Raw genomic sequence first — 20,754 nt, 5'->3', positions numbered from 1 at the left:
CATATCAAAGGTGTATAGCAAGAATGTATTTTCTAAGCATGTCAGATGAACAAAACAAAGGAATGTTGTATTACTTTTTATGGAAGGGTGCACAACAGTACAGGCATATTTTGATGAAGAATTAAAGTTGTGTGGAGTAAGAACAGTTACGTACTGAAGTTTAGAACAGTAACTAAACTACACACAGGCAGTGTGCCTCAAGGAGAAACATAACCGTGAAATTTGAGGGTTTGTCCTGGAATTATCGTGATAAATGCTTCATAGGAAGCCCGGGAGAAGTGTGAGTCAATGGACTTGTGTACCAAGTATTTTTTATTCAAGTCTTTGGGGTTTTTTTTGTGGTGTTGTTTTTTAGGAAGCGGCTGACAATTCAGGAAGCTCTTTCTCATCCATGGATAACGGTAAGACTGAATAAAGAAACAGATCTTAGTTTTTTCCATGAACAAAGCAGAGATCATATTCTCACTCTTACTGGTGTGTTAAATGGAAAACTGCCCTCTTTATACTTTGTGACGCTGGGTGACCCAAAGAGATGTACTGGGAGGAAATTGGTTGGGTCTGACCAAATCCTTGGATTTCTGCAAATTGCTTCTTTTATTATCATAACTTTCAAAAAGAGAGTAATAAGGTTCTGATGTTTATTGCACATTACAGTATCCCATATTGGACTGGGCTTTGCATTTTTCCATTCTTTGTTTGCATGGGCATATACTGTGTGTTGGCTTCAGTGCTTTCTTGAATTGACAGTTGACTGCAATCAATATGGAAAATATAATTTCTCTCAAGAGAAACTGCTGTACAACATGTTCTGGTTTGCTTGCATTTGTGTGTCTGTATGTATTTTTTCATCATAAACATTGCTTGCTTATGTGGATAAGTCTCTTACTGAAAATACATTTAGCTAGTCTCAGCATGACTAATGAGGATTTTTGAAATTCAGTTTTTGCTTTGCATTGCACAAAACATTAATTGGAGTGGTTTTAGGGTTGTTGTTTTTGCTCGTACAAATATTGATAGTTTTGACACTGTTAACTGCTAAAAATTAGCATGAAAATAAGTTGCAGCCATGTTTTTTGCACTTGCCACATTGGAATGAATGCACATCATTGTCACATTCAGTTCTGGTCTTGTGTGTTTGGTGTTTGTTTCTTTTAATCAAATGCATGAAGGAAAATCTGTGTGAGCAAAGAATCTCCCAGCATTGTGGAAGCCCAGGCTGCATCCTTTGTGTAGAGCTTTTGAATTGCTGCAGTCTTGTAAACGTTCAGTAATATTGGTTCCTCTGTCTGACGACTCACCAGCTGAAAGATGAAACCAAAGTCCAGGAGAGCAAGAAGGTTGAGAACACACAGCTGAAGACGAAACGCCTGAGGGAGTACACCATAAAGTGCCACTCGAGCATGCCCCCCAATAACACCTACATCAACTTCGAGCGCTTTGCCCATGTCCTAGAGGACATTTCCCGTATGGAGAGGGGTTTCAGCACCTTGGCTGCATCCCATGATTCCTTGCAGGAGGACATGGATGCTCTGCTTTCCATTTATAATGAGAAAGAGGCTTGGTATAAAGAAGAGAGTGAAAGCGTGAGGCACAAGCTGTCCCAGCTGAAGTATGAATACCGTAAAATGGAGTCCCTGAAAAGACACTTGCATGATGATATCAAGGCTGTTGGTGCCAGCCTTACAGGCATATCTGGGAAGTACGCTGAGCTGCAGAGTCAGTATGAATCCCTCAGACAGGAACTTTCTGAGGAACTCAAGTGGATACAGGATTTAATGAGCAGTTTTCAACTGGAAAATGAAGCTTGTGTGAATGGAAACTTTGACTCTGTTTTCAACAAAGATATTAATGAATCACTAATGGAGCTGTTAAATAGATCTCACTGTGAAGAATTCCTTGCAGGGTTGAATCTTGATGTGGCAGAATCTCATCAGTAGCATTGAGATCGGGTGAAGTGCAGGGTTTGCTGCTTGTTTCAGTGTACATCAGTTTAAAAATGTTCCAGTGCATAGATTCTACACAAAAATATGACCTAGAATTAAAGTAGAAGTTCTGATGTATTGCACAAGGTACTGACCAAAGCCATAATCTCCCAATGGTTTGTAGTGTTGAAGTTGTTGGGTTTTTTCCCTATGTTCAATGTCTGAACTTGCAGGAACAAGAGTATCACAGTGGTATGGACACATCTAACACCAAAGACTTTGGTATTGCCTATATTTTACTATGCATCCTGTATTACAATTCCTAAAGATTACTAGGTAATTAATATAGCATAAAGAATAAGTCAGTCTGTACTTACTAGAAAGTGGGTGCCTGGAAACGAATAAAAATCCCCTTATAGCCTCTTTGGCTGGCTGAAGGAAACAGTTGTGTAGCCCTGCTGCAGGCAGTTCTATACGCCTTATGAGAGAAATATTTGCAAAGGTGAAATCTGTCCTGTAAAATAAGCAAATGGTGTGTGTAGTAATTTAATATTTAGCTAGTACTGTGGAAATTCTCTGTGAAATGGCTGCCAATGAAGAATGTTAGGATTAGTGTTTAGGCCAGTTGTGCAGGGTGAACTCTTTTACCATCAGAGGTAAACTGAATTTCAAACTAAAGGATTAATCAACAGCTGAGTTTCCTGTCCTATACCAAAGAAATCCTGTTCAAAAGACACCATTGGGAACTTGTAATGATCAAATGACTGTGTAATTTTACAGTGCAAATGTCAAAATGTCTGTTTTCTACAGTGAAGATGATTACAAAGCTACAACTAACTTAAATCTATGGTGTGACATTTGAGACTAGTGTTTTTGCTATAAAGATTTTTTTTTCTTAGGTTTTAAAAAGTAAAAGAAAAGTCGACCCAACCTTGAATCATGCCCTGCTGTCTTGTATTTCAAAGAAGTCATTTGGTTATACTGTATTAATATGCACAGATGTACCAATCTTGTTTTTGAACACAATAAATAGTTATTTATGCAGGATGCAGTTGTTCCCTGATGGTTAGTGACTGAAAAAGATGCCAAGTTTCTGTGGACATTTGCTGCAAGGTGACTGTTGTGCAGCTACAAGAATCAGTGAGATAAAAGCTCAAGTCCACCTAGAGTGAATCTTTACATATATATATATATATATATATGAGTATATCTTTCACTGCCCCTCCTCCCTCCTCCTTTTGCAGAGGAGTTAATGACCTAAATAAATTGAATTGTTGTTGTTGTTCCTAGCATGATTAAGAATAATGTTTCCTACTTTGAGATAAAAAGATAAAAGCATACTCTCGTCCAATTTGTGCAGAGTACAGTGGCCTCATTATTGCCATATCCTCACAAAGATGTGCAGAGGCTGATGCAAATTCAGAGTTGTGAAAACAGTTGTTCACTTGGGATATTGTTGCTCCCAACATTGTGCTTGAAGGAGGATGGAAACTGGATGTGCTCTCTGTGGCATTGTTCTTGGCACAATATGTGAAATTTTCAAAAGCGTCAAAGTAGTGTAGATAGCCAGAATGTGACCCTGGCAAGCTGGTGTTGAATTGGGCTCTACTGTGACAAATAGTATTGAGAATTTTGCATGTGTCCATTTTTTATTGTCTCAGAATGCTTTTGCAGGTTCCTTTGAGCTGGAAGACCCATTAAAAACTGTCCAGGGAACTGGAACACAGGATTTTATTGTGAGGGAGAGCGCTTTAATTCCTAAAATGTAACTTAAAGCCTAGTGAGAGTTAGAATTTGCAGAAAACACTCTCAAGAAAGTCTGCCTCCTGTTAGCCATCATCTCATATTCTTTGTTCATATAGATTTTCTTTATGAACAAATGCACTGGCACGATGCGAAGGAGCATTAAATGAGGCCACCTTGTTCCTGAGCATGTTTGGGTGAAGGTAATGTTGTTGTGACTCGGTCTTTGAGGCTAATCACACACTGCTTTTGAGAAGAGATCCTGATGATTGAGAGAGTGGCCAGGTCAATGGATTGCAGGGTACTTAAAATGGAGAGGTGGTTATTAGCAGTCTGCAGTAAAGTGAGTTATTTAGAGTTGGTGATGGTTCTGCTGCTGAATGGGCACTGGGAAATTTTTCATAATGATTGTACAGCTGACATTTAGCCAGTGACATTTTTTCCACTTCAAATTGATTTCTGCTTGCCTGTTGCACCATGCTGGCTGTTTGCAGCATGAGGAAATTATATTTAATGCTTAACGGTCCCAGTTCTGTTGAATGCAAATGGTGTGTACATTTAAATGAGAAGGAGGCCCAGCTGATAGCTTGGCTCCTTGAACTACTGCTGAGATACCTGCAAAAGTGCTAAACCTACAGCATTTGATGAGAAAAGTGAATTTGTTGTCTCAAACATTTTAAATTCTTCTGCTGAAAAAGATGTTTAAACCTTCACTGATGTGTTTTCCATTCTCCTTCAGTAGTCTTGCTGCTTCAGGTGCATGGCTTGGTTGCATTCCAGTCCAGTTCAGTACAAGTATTTCTGTATTATCCACCTCCTACATATGCAGATCAGAGCGGCTGGAATGGTTGTCACTCCATAATCTTTGAAGGGCTGATTCCTGGCCTTTCTCTTTTCACTCTTGCCTGATCTGGTTTTGAACCATTTTTTCTCTTAATCTGACAAGATTTGGTTATATGGTTTATTCAAATTTTGATGTGCTTTTGGAATTGAAATGTGCTTCATTTTCAGAAAGACTGTGTCAGGATTTGTGGCACATGTGTTCCTTAACACTAGGTTGACATCCAAAATGCTAGGCACATGTCTGAATTCTGACCTATATTGTTTTTTGTTCCTATTTTTCCGTAGTCGTATATTGCAATTATTTTATTGCCAGGGTGTCAATGCCTTGTGCTCTCATACTCTGGCTGTGGTTAAAGGACAAAGCTGGAGGTTTTTCAGATAGCATGTATCCTTGTCACTAATACTATATGACAGCTAACTTTGTCCCATTTTATTACAGTGATGTCATCCAGAGAAATGGGAGATGGGGCAGGTGTGCACTGAGAAGCACATTAGCCACTTTACAGCGTGAAAGCATAGCCTTAGCACCCTCTAGTTCTAGGGTTTTATTTGAGATCAAAAGGATCCTGTCTAGGCCCAGAGCAGGCTAGATTTAATTCTTTTTCTTCTGCTTTTACCTGTATGAATCCACAGCTTCCCCAGCATTCTTTCAGCCAGCTCCAGTGCACATCAGGTATCTTGCATATTTTATGTACCAAAGGGAGCTGAACAATAAAATTGCTCTTTTATCTTCCAGCCCATGGACAAGCAACAGGCTTTGGTTCGGAAATCATCTGTTGTTAACATGGAAAACTTCAAAAGGCAATACGCTAGAAGGCGATGGAAGGTATGACAAGCCTTTAATCCTTCTCACATCTGGCTTCCCAAGCCTGATGGGATCAGAGGGCAAGATAGAGCTTGAATGTAAAATTGTAATAGGCAGTAAATTAATGAAATGTGTTTGGATATGTCTGCATTGGGTATGTGTGATCAGATTGTTTTTCTTCCCTCTCTCCACAGCTTTCATACCGTATCGTCTCGTTGTGCAACCACTTATCGCGTTCGCTGGTGAAAAAGGTGCTAATACAAGATGAGAGTTCGGTAGGTACATTCCTTACACGGGGAAAAGAAGCATTTTTACTGTGCAGTCATTTTTGCTGTCCTTACATGGATGCACAGCCCAACAGACAGCAGTGGCTTGGAGTGGGAAACCAGATAGGACCATGGCATCATTTGTGTCTTTAGTGCTGCATTTGTGTCTATTACTGTGACAAGAATCTTGTGCAGGGAGAGCCAGTGACTTGACAGACCTTCTAGGGGCTAACCACATTTATTGTAATGTGGAGCAGCAAGGAGCCTGTAGCATTGTAAAGGAGCAGCAAGGAGCCTGCAGATGACATTTGGATCCCATGGCAGTGACCATGGGGTGTGACTGAGATCCAAGCAGGCAGAGGGGAGTTCACTGCTCTTGTGCCCAGCTCTGTGATGGAGGGTGGGGGACCCTGGTACTGCCTGTGGCCTTCTGGAGTGAAACTGGGAGGGCTCTATTAGCTCTGCTCTTCTCAATAGATGATACTGATAATATTAGAACAGCATGTTTAAGAGCATGGTATCTCATTTACATAACAGAGACTGTGGCCTTTCTATTTCAGAGAAACTGTGAAAGTGACAGTGAGGATCTTTCACAAAGAAAAGCCCCTCTTCAGAGGAGAAGCAGCATATCATAATGGGATGAAAATTCCATGGGCAGGAGACAGGAAACTTTCATCCTTGCTGAAACAAGCAGCCCTGGCAGCAGACTCAGACTTCTTGTCTCAGTCCTTGGTATGATGCTTCTTGCTTCTCAAGCTACACCAACAGCTGGATGACAGTCTTAAATGCCTACTGAGCATTTTAGAAAATTGGGAATTGAGATTCCCAGGGAAAGGCTACAGCACAAGCACCAGCTGGAGTGCTTTTATATGTTGAGTGTTTCAGTGATACTTCAATCTATTTGTGATGTCAACTGCACTCAGGGTGTAGGGTTTCTACTGATATTCTTTTGCTGCAGAATAATTCACATTCCACACAGTGGTTAAGACTGTGTGCATTATTATTTCAGTCAGGGGAATTGCTGGTGAGTTTCAAGGAATTTTTTTAATGCAATTTTTATATTTGTTAATAGCTTAAATATTTGATGGCAGATATCTGTCAGGTTTTGTTAGCTGTGTGCAGTACTCTGTTATTGCTGTCACTGAAAAAAAAAAATCACAATGCCATTACATAGCATAACCTTGATTTTGTGAACCTGGCAGTAAACAGTTCTGAAATGCAACAAGAACTGTGCTCTGGCCATTGTGTCTGGCTGAGGACTATCACAACTCCCATTGCCAGTGTGAGTACAACTGACTGTGGCACTGAGGTAGGCAAAGGCAATTTTTGGATGAAAAAGAGAAAAAAATTCTGTAGTGATTTACATGCACCCAAATACAACATTTTCACAGGATGATAACAGGATGCCTCACCAGAAAAAGGGGCATTTAAAAACTTAAGGCATGTGAAGAAATAGTCTTTATTAGACTTTGTTATTGTTGTCAATATTATTTATTGTCAGCAAATTGGAGACTCATTAACACCTATTTGTATAGGTGCTGTTTACATGTAACCCAGACTGCAGACACCTGTATTTTATTCAGGGGGTTGTATCCAAAATTGAGGAAATAAGCACTTTGATATTGATGTAACATCTTTGCACAGGGAAGTTGCATCATTTTAACTATATTAGTTTCTAAGCCAGTATTGTTCAATTGGTACCAAAAAATGTGCACAGACTAGGGTATTTTTTCATTGAATGTATTTGCTGTTAGAAGTTCCTATTTATTTTGCCATTTAATAAATTAAAAATCAGAAAGCAAGTTATTAGAAACAACTATAGATGGATGAGGAAACTGGTTTTGTTTGGCTTTACACTTGTCACCTCTAGGCTGAGGTTTTAGACCAGAAGGTGTGAACTGGTGTTGAAAACTAGTATCAGCTTAATTTTGATGGCTTCCAGTTTCTAAGAAATAAAAATATGCTATGTTTATTTGTAATTTTGTGTCCTTGCTTAGTTAGAGACTAAAATGCAGTTGATAAGAAATTATTTCTGTGAAAAGAAGGACATGTAGGAGAAGCTTTGTAGGAGAGAGACAGAAAGTAGGCTTTGATGGAAGAAACAAAATGAAGGAGGGGGTGGGAGGAAAAAAGCAGTGGAGGGGAATGAGAATGAGAGGGACGTGAAGGTGAGCCTGGACTGGGAAAGTTGCAGGAAAGGAAAGAGAATGTGGATATATGAATTGTGGAACCTGGAGAGTGAATGTCTCTGCAAATTTGGCACTGCATTTTTATACTATTTATTTAATTTCTTTTTATTTCATATCTTGTGCTGCCAAGGCCTGTGACGTGCCTGGTCAAGGGATAAGGTGCAGGGCATGGGCTTCTCTTCATATTCAATTAAAAGGCATATTTCTGAACTTTCTGTTTAATTCTTGAGACAGAATGCTCAAAAAGTGTGGTAGTAATGTATGTATTAAGAGGGAGCAGTAACAGGGAAACCTGAGGTTTCAGTGTATCCTGATTTCAGCTGGAATAGAGTTAATTTTCTCCTTAGTAGCTGGTACAGTGCTGTGGTTTAGATTCAGTATGAGAATAATGTTGTTGATAATATCCTGATGTTTTAAGCTGTTGCTAAGTAGTGTTACCCTAAGTCAGGACTTTCCTGTTTCCCATGCTCTGCGGGTGAGGAGGTGCACAAAAAGCTGGGAGGGACCATAGCCAGGGACAGCTGACCCAAAATTGTCAAAGGGATATTCCAGTTCATGGAATGTCATGCTTGGTATGTAAACTGGGGTGAGTTGGCTGGGAGCCACAGATCACTGCTCAGGGATGGGCTGGGCATTCATCAGTGGGTGATTAGTTATTTGCATTGTGCATCACTTGTCTTTCCTGGGTTTTATTCCTCTCTTTTCCATTCCATTATTATTAATTATTATTATAATATTTTGCTTTTCAATATTTTTTGTTCAATTACAAAACTGTTCATATCTCAAAGTAACTCTTGAGGTTTGATTTCCAATTCTCCTACCCACCAGGGCCAGGGGAAGGTGAGCAAGGGGCTGTGTGGGACCTAGTTGCCAGTTTGAGTTAAACTATGGCAGTATCCAGAGGGAATCTTTCATAAACAGAACACTAAAAAGATATATTTGGATAAAAAGCCACCCAGCTTACCTACCAAATTTTACTTTCTGCTTTCCCAAAGAAATGGAAAACCAAAGAGACTCCAAGCCACTGGTATTTATCTGAATTTCTGGACTTTAAATAAACACCTTTAGTTTCCAAATTTGAGATTGTGGGATGTGTATGTAAATTATACTTCTGAAAATTAAGCCCTGGTTAAAATAGGTGTTATGGGATCAGGATTGTGCTTTCAAGGAGATGGGGTCATTCTCATGTAAAATCCTAGCAACTATTGAGAAAGATGGGACACAGCAGAAAGGCAGACAGAGGAGTGCAAGGCTGTATAAAGCCCTGGCTTATTAATTCTACCTTTATAAAGATGTAAGGTGGTGTTTTAACAAAGACATTATAGACAGTTCATGGTGTTCGGTCTTCAGTCATCTTTGTGCCCAGGTGAGCTAAGGCCAGGCCTTTCTCTCTGGCGCTCAGTCACTCCACATGGCTCCTGAGCAATTTCATTGCACAGAAACCACAACATGCAGCACTCTTGTCCAGCCAAACTATTCCAGGTAGGAGCACGCTGGGAGTGTAGAATCTCTTGTTCTCCAGACTAATGTTTGTGATTCGTTAGGAAGTTTTACAGTGTTTTCCCAGCTGTGGTGGTCTCTGTGTTGATCGCCCTGTCTGTTCTATGAGGTGAAAGCTCAGCCCACTCAGGGAGGCACAGCATGATTGTGCTGCTTCCAGCACTGGCAGGAGGACACCTGCTCCGGGCAGGGGTTGGTCTAATACTTCACCATTGGTGGGTTTGGAACAACAACCTACAGGTTCCTTTCAGTAAGGGGCAAAAAACCCCCGAAAGGCATGGAAGGAAAGGGAACATTAAAAGAATATGTGTTACAGAATTTGCTTTGCTGGAAGAGAAAAATCTATTTTCTGTGTATTATTCTGTGTTTTGCAGTAGGGAACGTGGAGAGAAATAAAGTGATATTCTGGGGGGAAAAAAAGAAAAAACACAACAAAAAAACCACAAAAACCCACAAGTATTTTTATTAAAGTATGGCTATTTGGCAATTTTTATTTTAGTGGTGATGTTTTTTAATCCACCTATATTTTTATTAAGAGAAACACTCTTGGGTTTTTTCAATTTTTTTTTTTTTTTTTTTTTTTTTTTTTTTTTTGTTGCCTGGAAATAGTACAGACTGTCAAAAATAGCAGAGATATTTGTTATTCTGATTTGCTAATAAAATTTTGCAAAGCAAGGACGGGTGTGTGTCTGTGTTTCCACGCACGCGGGCCCGAGCTCGGGGAGCGGGGCCTGAGGCGAGGCCCATCAGCCGGAGCTGTGGAGCCCCTGAGGGGTGGAAGCGGCAGCGGGAGGGAGCGGGCCCGTAACCGGCGGCACCGGGGCGGGTTTGTGCCGTCCCTGCCCCTCAGTGACGGCCCTCTGGGGGTGAGGGTGAGTTTATCGGGGAGGAGGTGGCAGGAGGGCCGCTCTGGGGCTGCGGAGGAAGCCGCCGCCGTGGCACCGGCTAGCCTTGTGGCCCGAGGGGGCTCGTAGGGGTGCTGAGACAAGGCTTGATGGGCCTGATGGACCGTGCTTCCCCCTTAGGACCGAGGTCCCCACAGCGCAGCCTGGTGTCCTGGACCCTTGGCAGTGAGGTAAGCCCGGCGACTGTCGACCCCAGCAGTTCTGCTATTGCTGCCCTCACTTCTGGTCTGTGCTGTCTTACTCAATTTACTTTTGCTTGCTCCTTTTTTCTTTTAATAAGAGGTTTTGTTCCTATCCAGTTTTGTATGTAAATCGAGGAAGCTGTGTGTCTAGGGAAAAGGAGGTATATATTTAACAATGTTCAGTTGAGACTCAAAGAACTTGGAAGCATTTATCTTCCCTCTCTCATTTCTATATGGTCACTGTAACTGGCTGACATTCTCTGTATTTCTCCCTTAAATGTCTACTTTGTCTTCACATAAACTTCAGACTTTAACAACTTCAGTTCTCAGGTGGTAGGTAATAGGTAATTTGCAGCATGTGTGTTTTCGTGAGAAGAGTTAAAGAGGGTCAGGTGCACCTGGTTGCTGGGCGGGGCTGGCAGGGAACCATCACCTGGAAGTGATCATGAGCATGATGAAGTGATATTACAGCAAACCTCATCCAGCTGGGGCACGAAGCGTAGGAGGCTTGTGGGGGATGGCCAGAGCTGTACCCCAGCTGGAATGACTAGGTGTGTTGCTGAGGCTCAGAGGCAGAAGTTTGGCTGCGAGGCAGAGTTCCTGATGAGCTAAGAATGTGAAGGTTTCAGATGGACAAGAAGTTAAGGTCTTTGTCACAGTGAGTAACTGCTAAGGGAAGGGTGGATTGAGGAGAAGCCTTGGGGAGCCCTGATGGAGTGGAGAATGGGCTTTGGCTGTGTGAGAAGAAGGGAAGGAATGGCTGAGCTTGCTGTAGGGCTGGTGTGTGCACAGGGGTCTGTGACCATGCCCTGTGCACAGTGTACCCCATATCAGAAACATGGGTGGTTCAGGAGCCTAAGCATGGACCTAGGGCTCTACCTGCAACTCCTTGTGCCAGAGCCTGCTCAAGTGTCTCCTCACAGTGTCATTGCTGCTGTAGGTTGCTGTTATTTTTGAGGGGTAGTTGCAGAGACTGTCACTGAGCATTAGCTTTTTATAGCAGTTTGCTCTAACTTGTGACCATCCATCTCAGAAGTGTAACATTTTCCTGTTCTACTTGGAACTGAGCTCAGTCACGGCCTTTTTAGGGTGGGATGTATCTGCTCAACAGAGAAGCTAAGAAAAATAGTGTCACATCAGTATTTCCTAAAATACATTTTTTCCCCAAGGATGAACCTCATGAGCTACATACAATGCTTTGTTAAAAATAATTGTTTGAAGTATCTTGTGTGTGTAAACTGTCTTAATATAAGAATTATTTGGTAAGAAAAAAGCTTTTAGGTAATTCAGTTACCTTTTAAATCTTTTTGCTCTATCTACATAAAATATGCTGTAATGTATTGGTATGGAACTTGAATTTAATTAGATTTACTGTTTTGAAGCATGGAAAAGCCTTTCTGATTTTTAGCTTAGAGCCTCTCATTCAGTTAACAAAGGACAGGAAATGCTAAGTTAGGTTTAGTCCTAGTCATGCAATTCAAGTAAGAGAAAACAACATAAGGAAACAGTTTTGGTCTTGGTGCTGAGCCTTAGTCTTGTCTTAGTTTATGCTGGGCCTTTAAAAGCTGTAGCATATGAAGTTAAGTCCTTAGAAGTCTGCAACAAGTGAAGTCTGATTTTGAAATGTGAATGACTCAAAGCTCATGATCATGTAAAGTTGGGAATATGTAATGCTACTCTGTCATCTGGAGTGCTCCATTTCCCTGCATCTGCACCTGGATCAAAGCAGGAAGAAGGGCTTTTCTCAGTCTGGCACAGGAGCACTCTGTAAGCCAGTGGTAGTGGAAGTCAGTAGTTAAATATGCCATGTTCCCTGCACAGTGTTGGTCTGTGCCTCTATTTATACTCCTATGAGCAAATAAAAAAATTAGAGATTCCAAATCCTTTCCTGGAATTTGGTTATTCTGCTATGAAGAAATCCTACAGGTGTCTGTAGGACATCTGGAACGACATAAAGTAGGCAGCTGTGTAGTTGAAGTAGATCCAAAGCCGGTTAGTGGGGGCAGATCAGTTACCAAATATGGTGTGTCATGCCAGGGATCAGAAGTTGACTCTGTTGGTTAACAGACTTGTGACTTGTGGCCCAAGGTTGTACTGTTACGGAAGTACTGACCTACATTTGGGTTTTTGGTTTGTTTGGGGTTTTTTTGGTTTTTTTTAATCCTTAAGACTGAATTCATAGAGCTATTCCATTTGACTTGCACAATGTTGGAAAAAATATAATGTACAGGAGAACATATGATCTTCCAAAGTTATTAATGTGGAGTCACTATAATGCCATTGTAAATGGAACCATGGTAAATGAAATGACTGATCAGTTAGCAGATCTCTGGTTTTGGGCTTTCTAGAGCATGTAAGACAATTTATAATTTTCTTGAGGAGTGTATCCTGGTGTTACTGATGGAGAGGTAAAAATAGTCATGTATGTGGAGCTGCAAGGACTTCAGCTTTTGCTGTAGTTGGTAAATACGGATTTTTTCAGACTGCAGCTAGAGGAAGCTGGGTAGTGCTGCTTACAGGAGGGACAGCTGTGTTTTCTGCACACAGAGATGTCTCAGACGCAGGGAAGTTGAACCAGTTCTGTCCTTCAGAAGCCTCTGCTCTCTGGAGCAGAAGCCACTTGTTTCCTTCCTGTAGTTTCTCTTCATATTTAGCTGTAACAGCTGCATTCCAGAAGTGATTTCCGGGGTCTCAGTGCTTGGAGCCACTGGATGTCACCTTGTTTTGCTCTGAAAGCTGAGGCCATTTAGTCTGCAATGGTGTGTGCTTCTAAGGCATTTGAGCTAAAATACAGAAATGGTCTCTGTGTGCCTTGTGGCTACCAATGGTGCCACCCCTTCTCAGCTAAGAGCTCTCAACACCAGGGTAGTCACAAATGCTCCCTCCCTGTGCTCTGAGCAACCTCAAAGTGCAGTGAGCGAGAGAGAAACAGCAGCACCTTTCCTAGCTGTGTTGAGTGAAGGACTTGGCCATCCCCACAGGAGAAGCTTGGGGCCTGATTCCAGCTGACAGTTCAGGGCTACCTCCAGAGGCAGACACTCTCCCACAGTCCAGTACAGCACTGAAGGAAAGAAGCCCTCATGAGGAGTTAGGCTTCAGGTCTGCAGTTTTTATTCTGAGAGTCATCTAGGGGCCATTAATAATTATGGAAATGTTTTTCTATCATCTGCAGAATGATTTGAGTGCTATGAAAGCACTTGTAAAGCTTTTTTAAAATTTTTTTAATGGTGTGGAAAAGCAGCTGCAGTTGTTCAGCTTAACCTGGTGTAGTAAGTCCCTGCTCTTCAGTGTCTTTTTTTGTAGGGACTGAATGCACTTCAGAGGGCAGGCAGTTTGTTGGATATGCTAATTAAAAATTGTAGAGTCACACCAGGAGTTTTGAACATTGGCACATATCGAAGTTGCTGGTTTTAGTGGAAGAGTTCTTAGAGCCTCCCAAACATGGGTGGGATGCACCTTAGCTGGCACAGACTGCATACCATAGCACAGACTAAGTGCTTGAGATAGCCTTATCAGTGAGATCCATATGTTCATAAGGAACATCTGCCAGCTTTCACTTTTCATAAAATACTGTGGAAAAAACGGATGCAGTTTTCATGAAAATGAAAAGTTTGATTTTTGCGTCATAAGTGCTGAAGAGGCAGAAAACACAAGTTCAATGCATATATTCTACTTAGGAATGATGGTTTGGGGCAGATGGGATGGGGAGGTGGGGTTTCAATCACTTCTGAAACAGCAGTGATCTTCTGTAAGAATATTTGGAAGGGAAAGACCTCTGAACAAAATCTCTAGGGACCAGAATGAAGATAAGTGTGCTAGTACGCCTCTAAATGATCAAACAAGGGAGTATGTTTGCAAGAGTCTGTGGGTTCCTTTCTTACTGTCTTGCTTTTGATGCACATTTCTTGCCTTGTTCTCCTCACCCCAAACTGTACGTCCACTCAGATTTTTCATTTCAAGGAGCACTGATTTTTATTTCTTTTAAAAGACACACTGGAAGAATTCCAGATGTTCATTCTGTTTGTTTTGAAAATCAACAGGCTACAGACTGTTACAAATGGGACTGAGAATTTTTTTTTCCCCATTGATGATGATGATGAACATTTATTCTGTTTAATGGATTTGGCTCCACTGAGTAAAGTAAAACCTAATGGAGTGTTCAGCTGAGTTTCATTTTTGGTAAGTTCAGGTAACAGTTATGTGGGCCAAAAAGCCCTGTGGGGAAACAGAGGCTGTTTCACCACCGGATGTCATGCCAAGCCCATGTGTCTTTGTTTAGAACTATCTGTGCAAGTAATTTATGTCCAGTGTTAAAGGTAGACCAAGCAGGGTCTCACACCACTGAACCTATTTGCTGCTAGAAAACTCTTATTAGCAAAAGAGGGCAGTAAAAATCTCTTCTGTCAACTTAAGCCTGAAATAAAATCACAGCAATACCTGAATGTCACAAAAATGGCAATGGTGCCCGCAAGTTTGGGACATGACTTTCAATGACTTTTGGGACAGGATCTTCGTGACAAAACCTGCACTGGTAGTCTGCATGCCTCAGCTTCAGTCAATTTCTGTAATTGAAATTAATTAAAATACTTACGACCTGCTGTGATATGAAGTGTCTGTCTCTCCCTTTGTTGGTGGTGTTACTGCTCATATGAAAGGGGATGCCTGATCTTTAATAAACTGCATGATCTGCAGGAACTTTGAAAGATTCTGGCAGAACAATACTAGTATTTGGGAGACACAGATGAGCAGTTCAGCTCCAGCAGGTGAATTTTAGCAAGGAAAAGGACTGACCTGTCCTTGTTAGTGTTTTTGTGAACACTGGAGCTTCTTAGAAAACATGCTGGAAAATCAGAGGGCCACATTCTGGGGGTTGCTGATACGTATCAGGAGCTGCTCTGTGTATCTCAGGTAAGTGGTCCCTTGCATAGAACTGAAGCAGCTGTATGCCCTTGTTTTGAGTGGTGATTATTAGAGAGACACCATCTTTGCCCCCTAAAAGGATATCCAGTGTACAGTACATTTAAGGGGAGGGAGCTGACAAGGTACTACTTATCGGCAAGATGTTATTTATCTGCAAGTGGCAGATAAATACTCTTCTAAGGCTGTGGTGGATGTAACGCTTCCTTCTCCTTCTGTCATCACTTCTGTAAAACGTAGCCTGGAAGAGACACTCTGAGTAATAAAACTCTTATCACTCCAAATGGCACTGACTGGAGTGTGGGATTTCTAGGCTCACCAGATAACAGGGCTGATGGAGGGAATCCTTTGGGCTCCAGAAGGGCGACTAAAGGCCTAAAGGAGACTTGCCGAGCAGTCCCCACATGGTTAGGCTTATGTTCCTGACTGCACCCAGAGATCATCTGTGAAAAGAATTAGATTCTTTTCCACTCGCTAGTGGAAGAATCAGTGAAAATCCCTCTTCTGCGACTGTAGCAAACAAATTTTCCTCAAGAAAAAGCTGTGTTTTGTGGGACCAAAAGGCACCTTTCAAAACAGGTATTCTAGTATCTTTGTTTATGTCTCCTACTTGAGCATCAAATGGGCTCAGTGGGGCTTTCCTGGCAAACTGATAGAGCACATGGCCCTAAGTGACTAAATCAGCCTGAATCCATTTCTCTCCACTGCTTGTGAGCAACACAGATGGTACTGATTCAAGTAAATACACCTCACATGGCAAAGCTTGCTGTGCTATGCATTACACCTGTGCCAAGACCAGAGAGTGGGTTCTGAAAGGTGCTTTCCCTATTGAATCTCTGCACCTGAATTTAAGGCTGATGAAGCAGTTGACAAAATAAAAAAAAATAATCAAAATTTGTTAGGGAGTTCAATTAAACCATTGTATAGTAAGTATTATTAAGAGGTAGCTGAAATGTTATTTCTCTTGGCCTTGGTTAGTACCAGTGTCTATCTTAGTCTGCTTTGAAGCTAGTTAAACCTAAGCCTGCAAGTTTATGTGCAATAATTAAGAAAATAAGAATTAATTAATAAAATCAAGAAAAATCTGCTTCGGAACCAAAATGTGTAACTGCTTAGTGTAAGACAAACCTACAACTAGCTGTAGTTCTTCAGGATGTATTTCTTCTCAGAAGAAATGGAAACTCTGTATGGAAATTGAGCAAAATGAACTTCCAACACTTATGGGAATCTTAAGAATCAGTTGAAAAGCCAGTTTTCTGTATTGAATCAACACGAGTGTTCATTCATTATCAAGATGTTTTATTTGGTAACAAAGGAAAGCTTAGAATGTTTAAATGCTCCTTCACACAGGTTTCCACTCACCCCACCGGGCCTCTTAGGCTTTTTTGTATTTGTAGCAGCTTTGCTTAACAACTCCCTAGAGAAACAGAGAACAAAAGATGACATAGAAATTTTCTAAGAAATAATAAAATTTCTAAAATCACCAAATTAAAAAAAACAGAATTATGAAAAGTTATAAAATATTATGTACTTCTCAAATCGATTTTTTATGCAGCTGCTTTTAATCAAGCTTTCATAATGTTTATATACAGTAAATTTTCCTGTATTTAAAAGCTATGTACAGCTATTGCCAGCCAAAGGAAAGGTCATGTTAATGTCCTAGTATCATTCTGATTGCATGAAGTAAAGATTTTTCTCTCCTTAGCAATTTTTCTTTCTAGTGACTACTGCAGATTTCTTATGCTCTGTTGAAATAGCATGTTACTGAAACTCCTCAGGCAGTACAATTCATGCCAGACACGTGGTTTGCGCCCGACCACGTGTTAATTCTTAAGTACTTTGGAAGTGACACACTGTTTACTTTTGAATTTTGTTCAGTAAAAATGTAAATAGGATGGTGATTTTGAGGGCAGTTACTTCAAGGAAAGTTATGTGTAGAGATATAAAATGTTAGTCAAGATCTCTTCTGATCCAAATGCTAAAGATCAGCAGAATGGAGACATAACATAATAAAAATTTATCTGGTCTTCAAATGGCTTAGCTAATTAACACATAAAAGAAACTAGCAAAGTTGTTACACTCTGTTTAAATTATTCTGTTTAAAATCCCTTACCATGTTTGTACATGGTGTCTAAGCACCATCTAGTCATGGGCAGCTCTTAGAATGGTGTGAAATATCCTCTAAAGCTTAGCAAGAAACTGATCAACTTGACTTGTTTTGTCACCTGGGTTCTTGCTCACAAAAATCAAGCATGTTCATGAAAAGACTAGATTCATGCTTATTTTTAAATACAGGCTTAAAACCTTCTTAACTTCTTACTGAACTGTAACTTAAGGAGAATTAAGCATCTGATCACTTCATAGGCAAGATACAGAAATCACGACTCACTACTGTGAGAAGTTGCTGGGGATTTGCTAGGTGGTATTTTTTGTTCTCTGATCCAGTATCCCAAAATATGAAGTGACATTCTGTGTTTGGAGGTGCCCTGTGGTTGGCACCATGTCAAGCTACAGTGCAGGTGCCCTGTAGCTCTTGTGCAGGATGGCTGCTGGCCGGGGCAGGCTGGCCCGTTTCCCATGGCATTAATTGCTTTCAGCATGCCTGAGCTGTGCCCTGCTGCTCCACTGGGATCCAATGTCTGTCCTTTGTTTCCTGTCCTATATTGTCCTGCAGTCCTTCTCCCATGTCACATTTGTATGTCGAACTATTGTGCAGCACAGCCTGATTTCTTGTGCTGTAAAACCCATTATATTTTCAGATAGAGAAGAACATCTAGAACTGAATTAAATAGTCTGAGCTCTCTGAAGGACAGGGTCATGCATCTCTACCAGATGCTCTTCTAAAGGAGCTTTGACCTATGCTGCACTCTCTCTCTCTGTTTAGATCTAAGCATTCCTATCTGTCTTTGCAAAACCTGAAAATCCTTCTCAGTGGCCTGCTTCAAAGGAAGAGTCCCTGTCTGTGCTCTTTTCATTGCCTTAGACTTTGTATCTGTCCTGCCTCAGTGTAGGCGTGGCTGTGGATCCTGGGGCATGTTAGAGCAGCCAGGAATGGAATGAACTGTGGTTTGAAGATTCAAATATCCCACATCGGTGCCTGGAAAGATGGACAGGCAGATACCTTCCCTCCTGCCCTCCCTGTTATTTCACTATTATTTTGCCTAATTGTTTCCCTGCTCCATGTGCTTGATAGCCTAATCTCTTCTCCAGTGCCCAGCTCTGGCACAGTTTCATCCTTGTAATTCCCTGGTAGGGCATGGGATCGTAAGATAAACCCTACGGGCTGGCTGTGTGCAGGGGTGTGTCCTGGCAGAGGGGTGCTGGAGAGCATCACTACAGGTCCTCACAGAGTTTCTGCCCAAGAGTTAGCAGTAATGGATAAACAGCAAGCAGGGTACTCTGCGTTCATGTGTATTTTGTCAGAGAGGCTCCTTTTTGCCCAGGCCACCAGGACTACACTTCTGTTTTTGGAAAGGCCTGGTGTAAGCGATCACACTCTTTTTTACCAATCATACCAGTGTATTTATAAAAATTTTTTGCTTTATATCTTGTTCTTTGAGATCTGGAGGCAAGACCCCATAGCGCTTCTTCAGGCTACCTTCTCTTTCAAATCCTTAGCAGGGTTTTCCTCTCAGAATTCTTAATCCGTATGTCCCAAATTACTTTCCTGCAAAACTGCTGCTGCAAACAATACTTCTGCATTACCTTCCTGTAGTGTTGATTCCCTGTTTTCACAGTAGCATTTCAGCTTTTGATTCAAGGAGGACACCCTTACACGAAGTGTGCAAATGCAATAGAAAGTGTTGTCCGGGGTTGCTTCAACTGCCTTACTGCTTTTGGTTTAGCTGGGTCATGACTATTGCATCACTTCTAAAGTGCGGCCAAAGTAAATGACTATTTTTTTTTGTTCTGCCTTAGTCGTGAACTTTAAAAATCGTTCATCCAGCAGCACATGAACAATAATATTAATTTGTATTGTTTTATTCAACTGCTGCATGAAAGGATGACATCAGTTTTGGTTTTAATTCCTTTGGCATATGTTTCTTAAGACACCTGTTACATGGAAGAAGAGCTAAGGACATTTCTTGGAGTGGCATCTCCAACAAACTATTAAAATAGTTTGTTCTCTGTTGTGTGTGGTTATACATCCTACAAAAATCTTGTGAATGATGGTGGGCCAGTTAGAATCCAGGCATTGAAAATATTGCAGACAAAATAAAATACCAAACTGTCTCACTCCTGTGCTTCCCCTGACTTCTCCGTTGTACCCAGCTGGCGTTGGAGCCTCTCCTCTGCTCACATGAAGGCTCACATGAACGAGGACTGAAGTGGGACGTGTTGCCTTTCCAAGCGTTGGATCACAGTGTTCCCCTGGAGTTCCTCTGTGCTAGGCTAAAGGACACACGGCCCCCTGGCAGGGCAAGGCAGTGGCTGCTGCACTGGTCACGTTGTGTGTATTGAGCAGAGGCCAACTGGAATAAAGTGTGTTTGCAGGCTGGCTGGCCTTGCAGCGCAGGGGGCTGGTTCACATGTTGATCAGAGAGAGGCAAATGGAAAATGTCCTTAAGAAGGGGAGAAACGGTTGTGGATGAGGGCAGCAGGGGAATGACACTGAGGAGAAGCTGGGAGAGGTGGGAAAGGGTCACTGTATTGGACAGTGTGGGGAGCAAACATTGGGGGAGGTGTAGGAAATACAGTGGGTGTGGGCCCATCCAGTGTCCTTAGGCACTGTCCATGTACCATGTCCTGGTACCTTCCAATACAACAGGAGTTTTTATTTCTGTGACACCCCACAGCAGCAGAAAAGAGATGCCTATTGTCATTCCCATGTCACCATGCTGAAATTAGCCATTCTGGCACCTGTTTTATCAGTATGTTTAATTCCACAGCTTGGACTTTGTTCTTAGCACCAATATTCAGCACTGGATAACCTCACTCTGAAATACAAATGTGAGAGCAGGACCAAAAAGGATCTCAAAGCCTCTCCTCACTCAAAGGCTGGCACAGCAGGTATCTAATTGTACATTGATATGGTAAACTCTGTATGTGATAGCAGAGAGTAGGAACTTAGTGAATGCTTCAGCTGAAAGCAGAAAACTGACATAATGAATTTCTAAGCTAATTCAAAAAATGATCCATAAAGCTCAGACAGGGGTAACTTACATTCTATCCTAAATATGCAGATGACTCAGAGGATGTATTGATGGGCTGTTCTTTAGGAAACCAGCTAGGTTAAACAGGATGCTCTTTGCAACCCTTTTTATGCAATGGGCAGAGCTTTCTATTCATCTAGCCAAACATTTCTGTATAATGGAACTGCTTTTCATTCCAAAGCAAAACATGGGGTTATTTTGTGAGTTTCTTTTTCTGTTAGGAGAATTCCAGGCTTTTTTTAAACAAACAAAAGGAGAAAACTACTAAAAGTAAGATGTGTTGGATGGTGGTTTGCTTTCACTCTTGGGAAGAGAAGTGAAAGGTTTTT

At 41.4% G+C, this 20,754-nt stretch overlaps 2 protein-coding genes across 8 annotated transcripts in view; both read left to right on the top strand.

Moving 5' to 3' along the window:
• The window catches only part of DAPK2 (death associated protein kinase 2), a 54,738-nt gene extending 39,780 nt beyond the window's left edge, over positions 1-14,958 (top strand). For 4 of the 6 annotated variants that reach the window (XM_032122739.1, XM_032122740.1, XM_032122738.1 and 1 more), the window contains 2 exons: positions 356-401; positions 1,302-2,969. In XM_032122739.1, coding sequence (XP_031978630.1) covers positions 356-401; positions 1,302-1,937 — 682 coding nt within the window. In that variant the 3' untranslated portion in view covers positions 1,938-2,969. Of the gene's footprint in view, positions 1-355; positions 402-1,301; positions 2,970-5,244; positions 5,335-5,507; positions 5,589-6,139; positions 9,935-10,293; positions 10,344-14,395 lie in introns of those variants that run through there. The other 2 variants (XM_032122741.1, XM_032122743.1) reach the window with 2 other exon arrangements.
• HERC1 (HECT and RLD domain containing E3 ubiquitin protein ligase family member 1) overlaps positions 10,325-20,754 on the top strand; it is a 101,489-nt gene continuing 91,059 nt past the window's right edge. Inside the window, exon 1 of one of the 2 annotated variants that reach the window (XM_032122726.1) lies at positions 10,325-10,343. The gene's annotated coding sequence lies outside the window, so the exon portion shown is untranslated. Of the gene's footprint in view, positions 10,344-20,212; positions 20,283-20,754 lie in introns of those variants that run through there. The other variant, XM_032122725.1, reaches the window with a different exon arrangement.

The sequence above is a fragment of the Corvus moneduloides genome, chromosome 13 (genome assembly GCF_009650955.1).
Source record: "Corvus moneduloides isolate bCorMon1 chromosome 13, bCorMon1.pri, whole genome shotgun sequence".
In the NCBI taxonomy this organism is placed as follows: Eukaryota; Metazoa; Chordata; class Aves; order Passeriformes; family Corvidae; genus Corvus; species Corvus moneduloides.
This window is presented reverse-complemented; position numbering and strand designations above follow the sequence as displayed.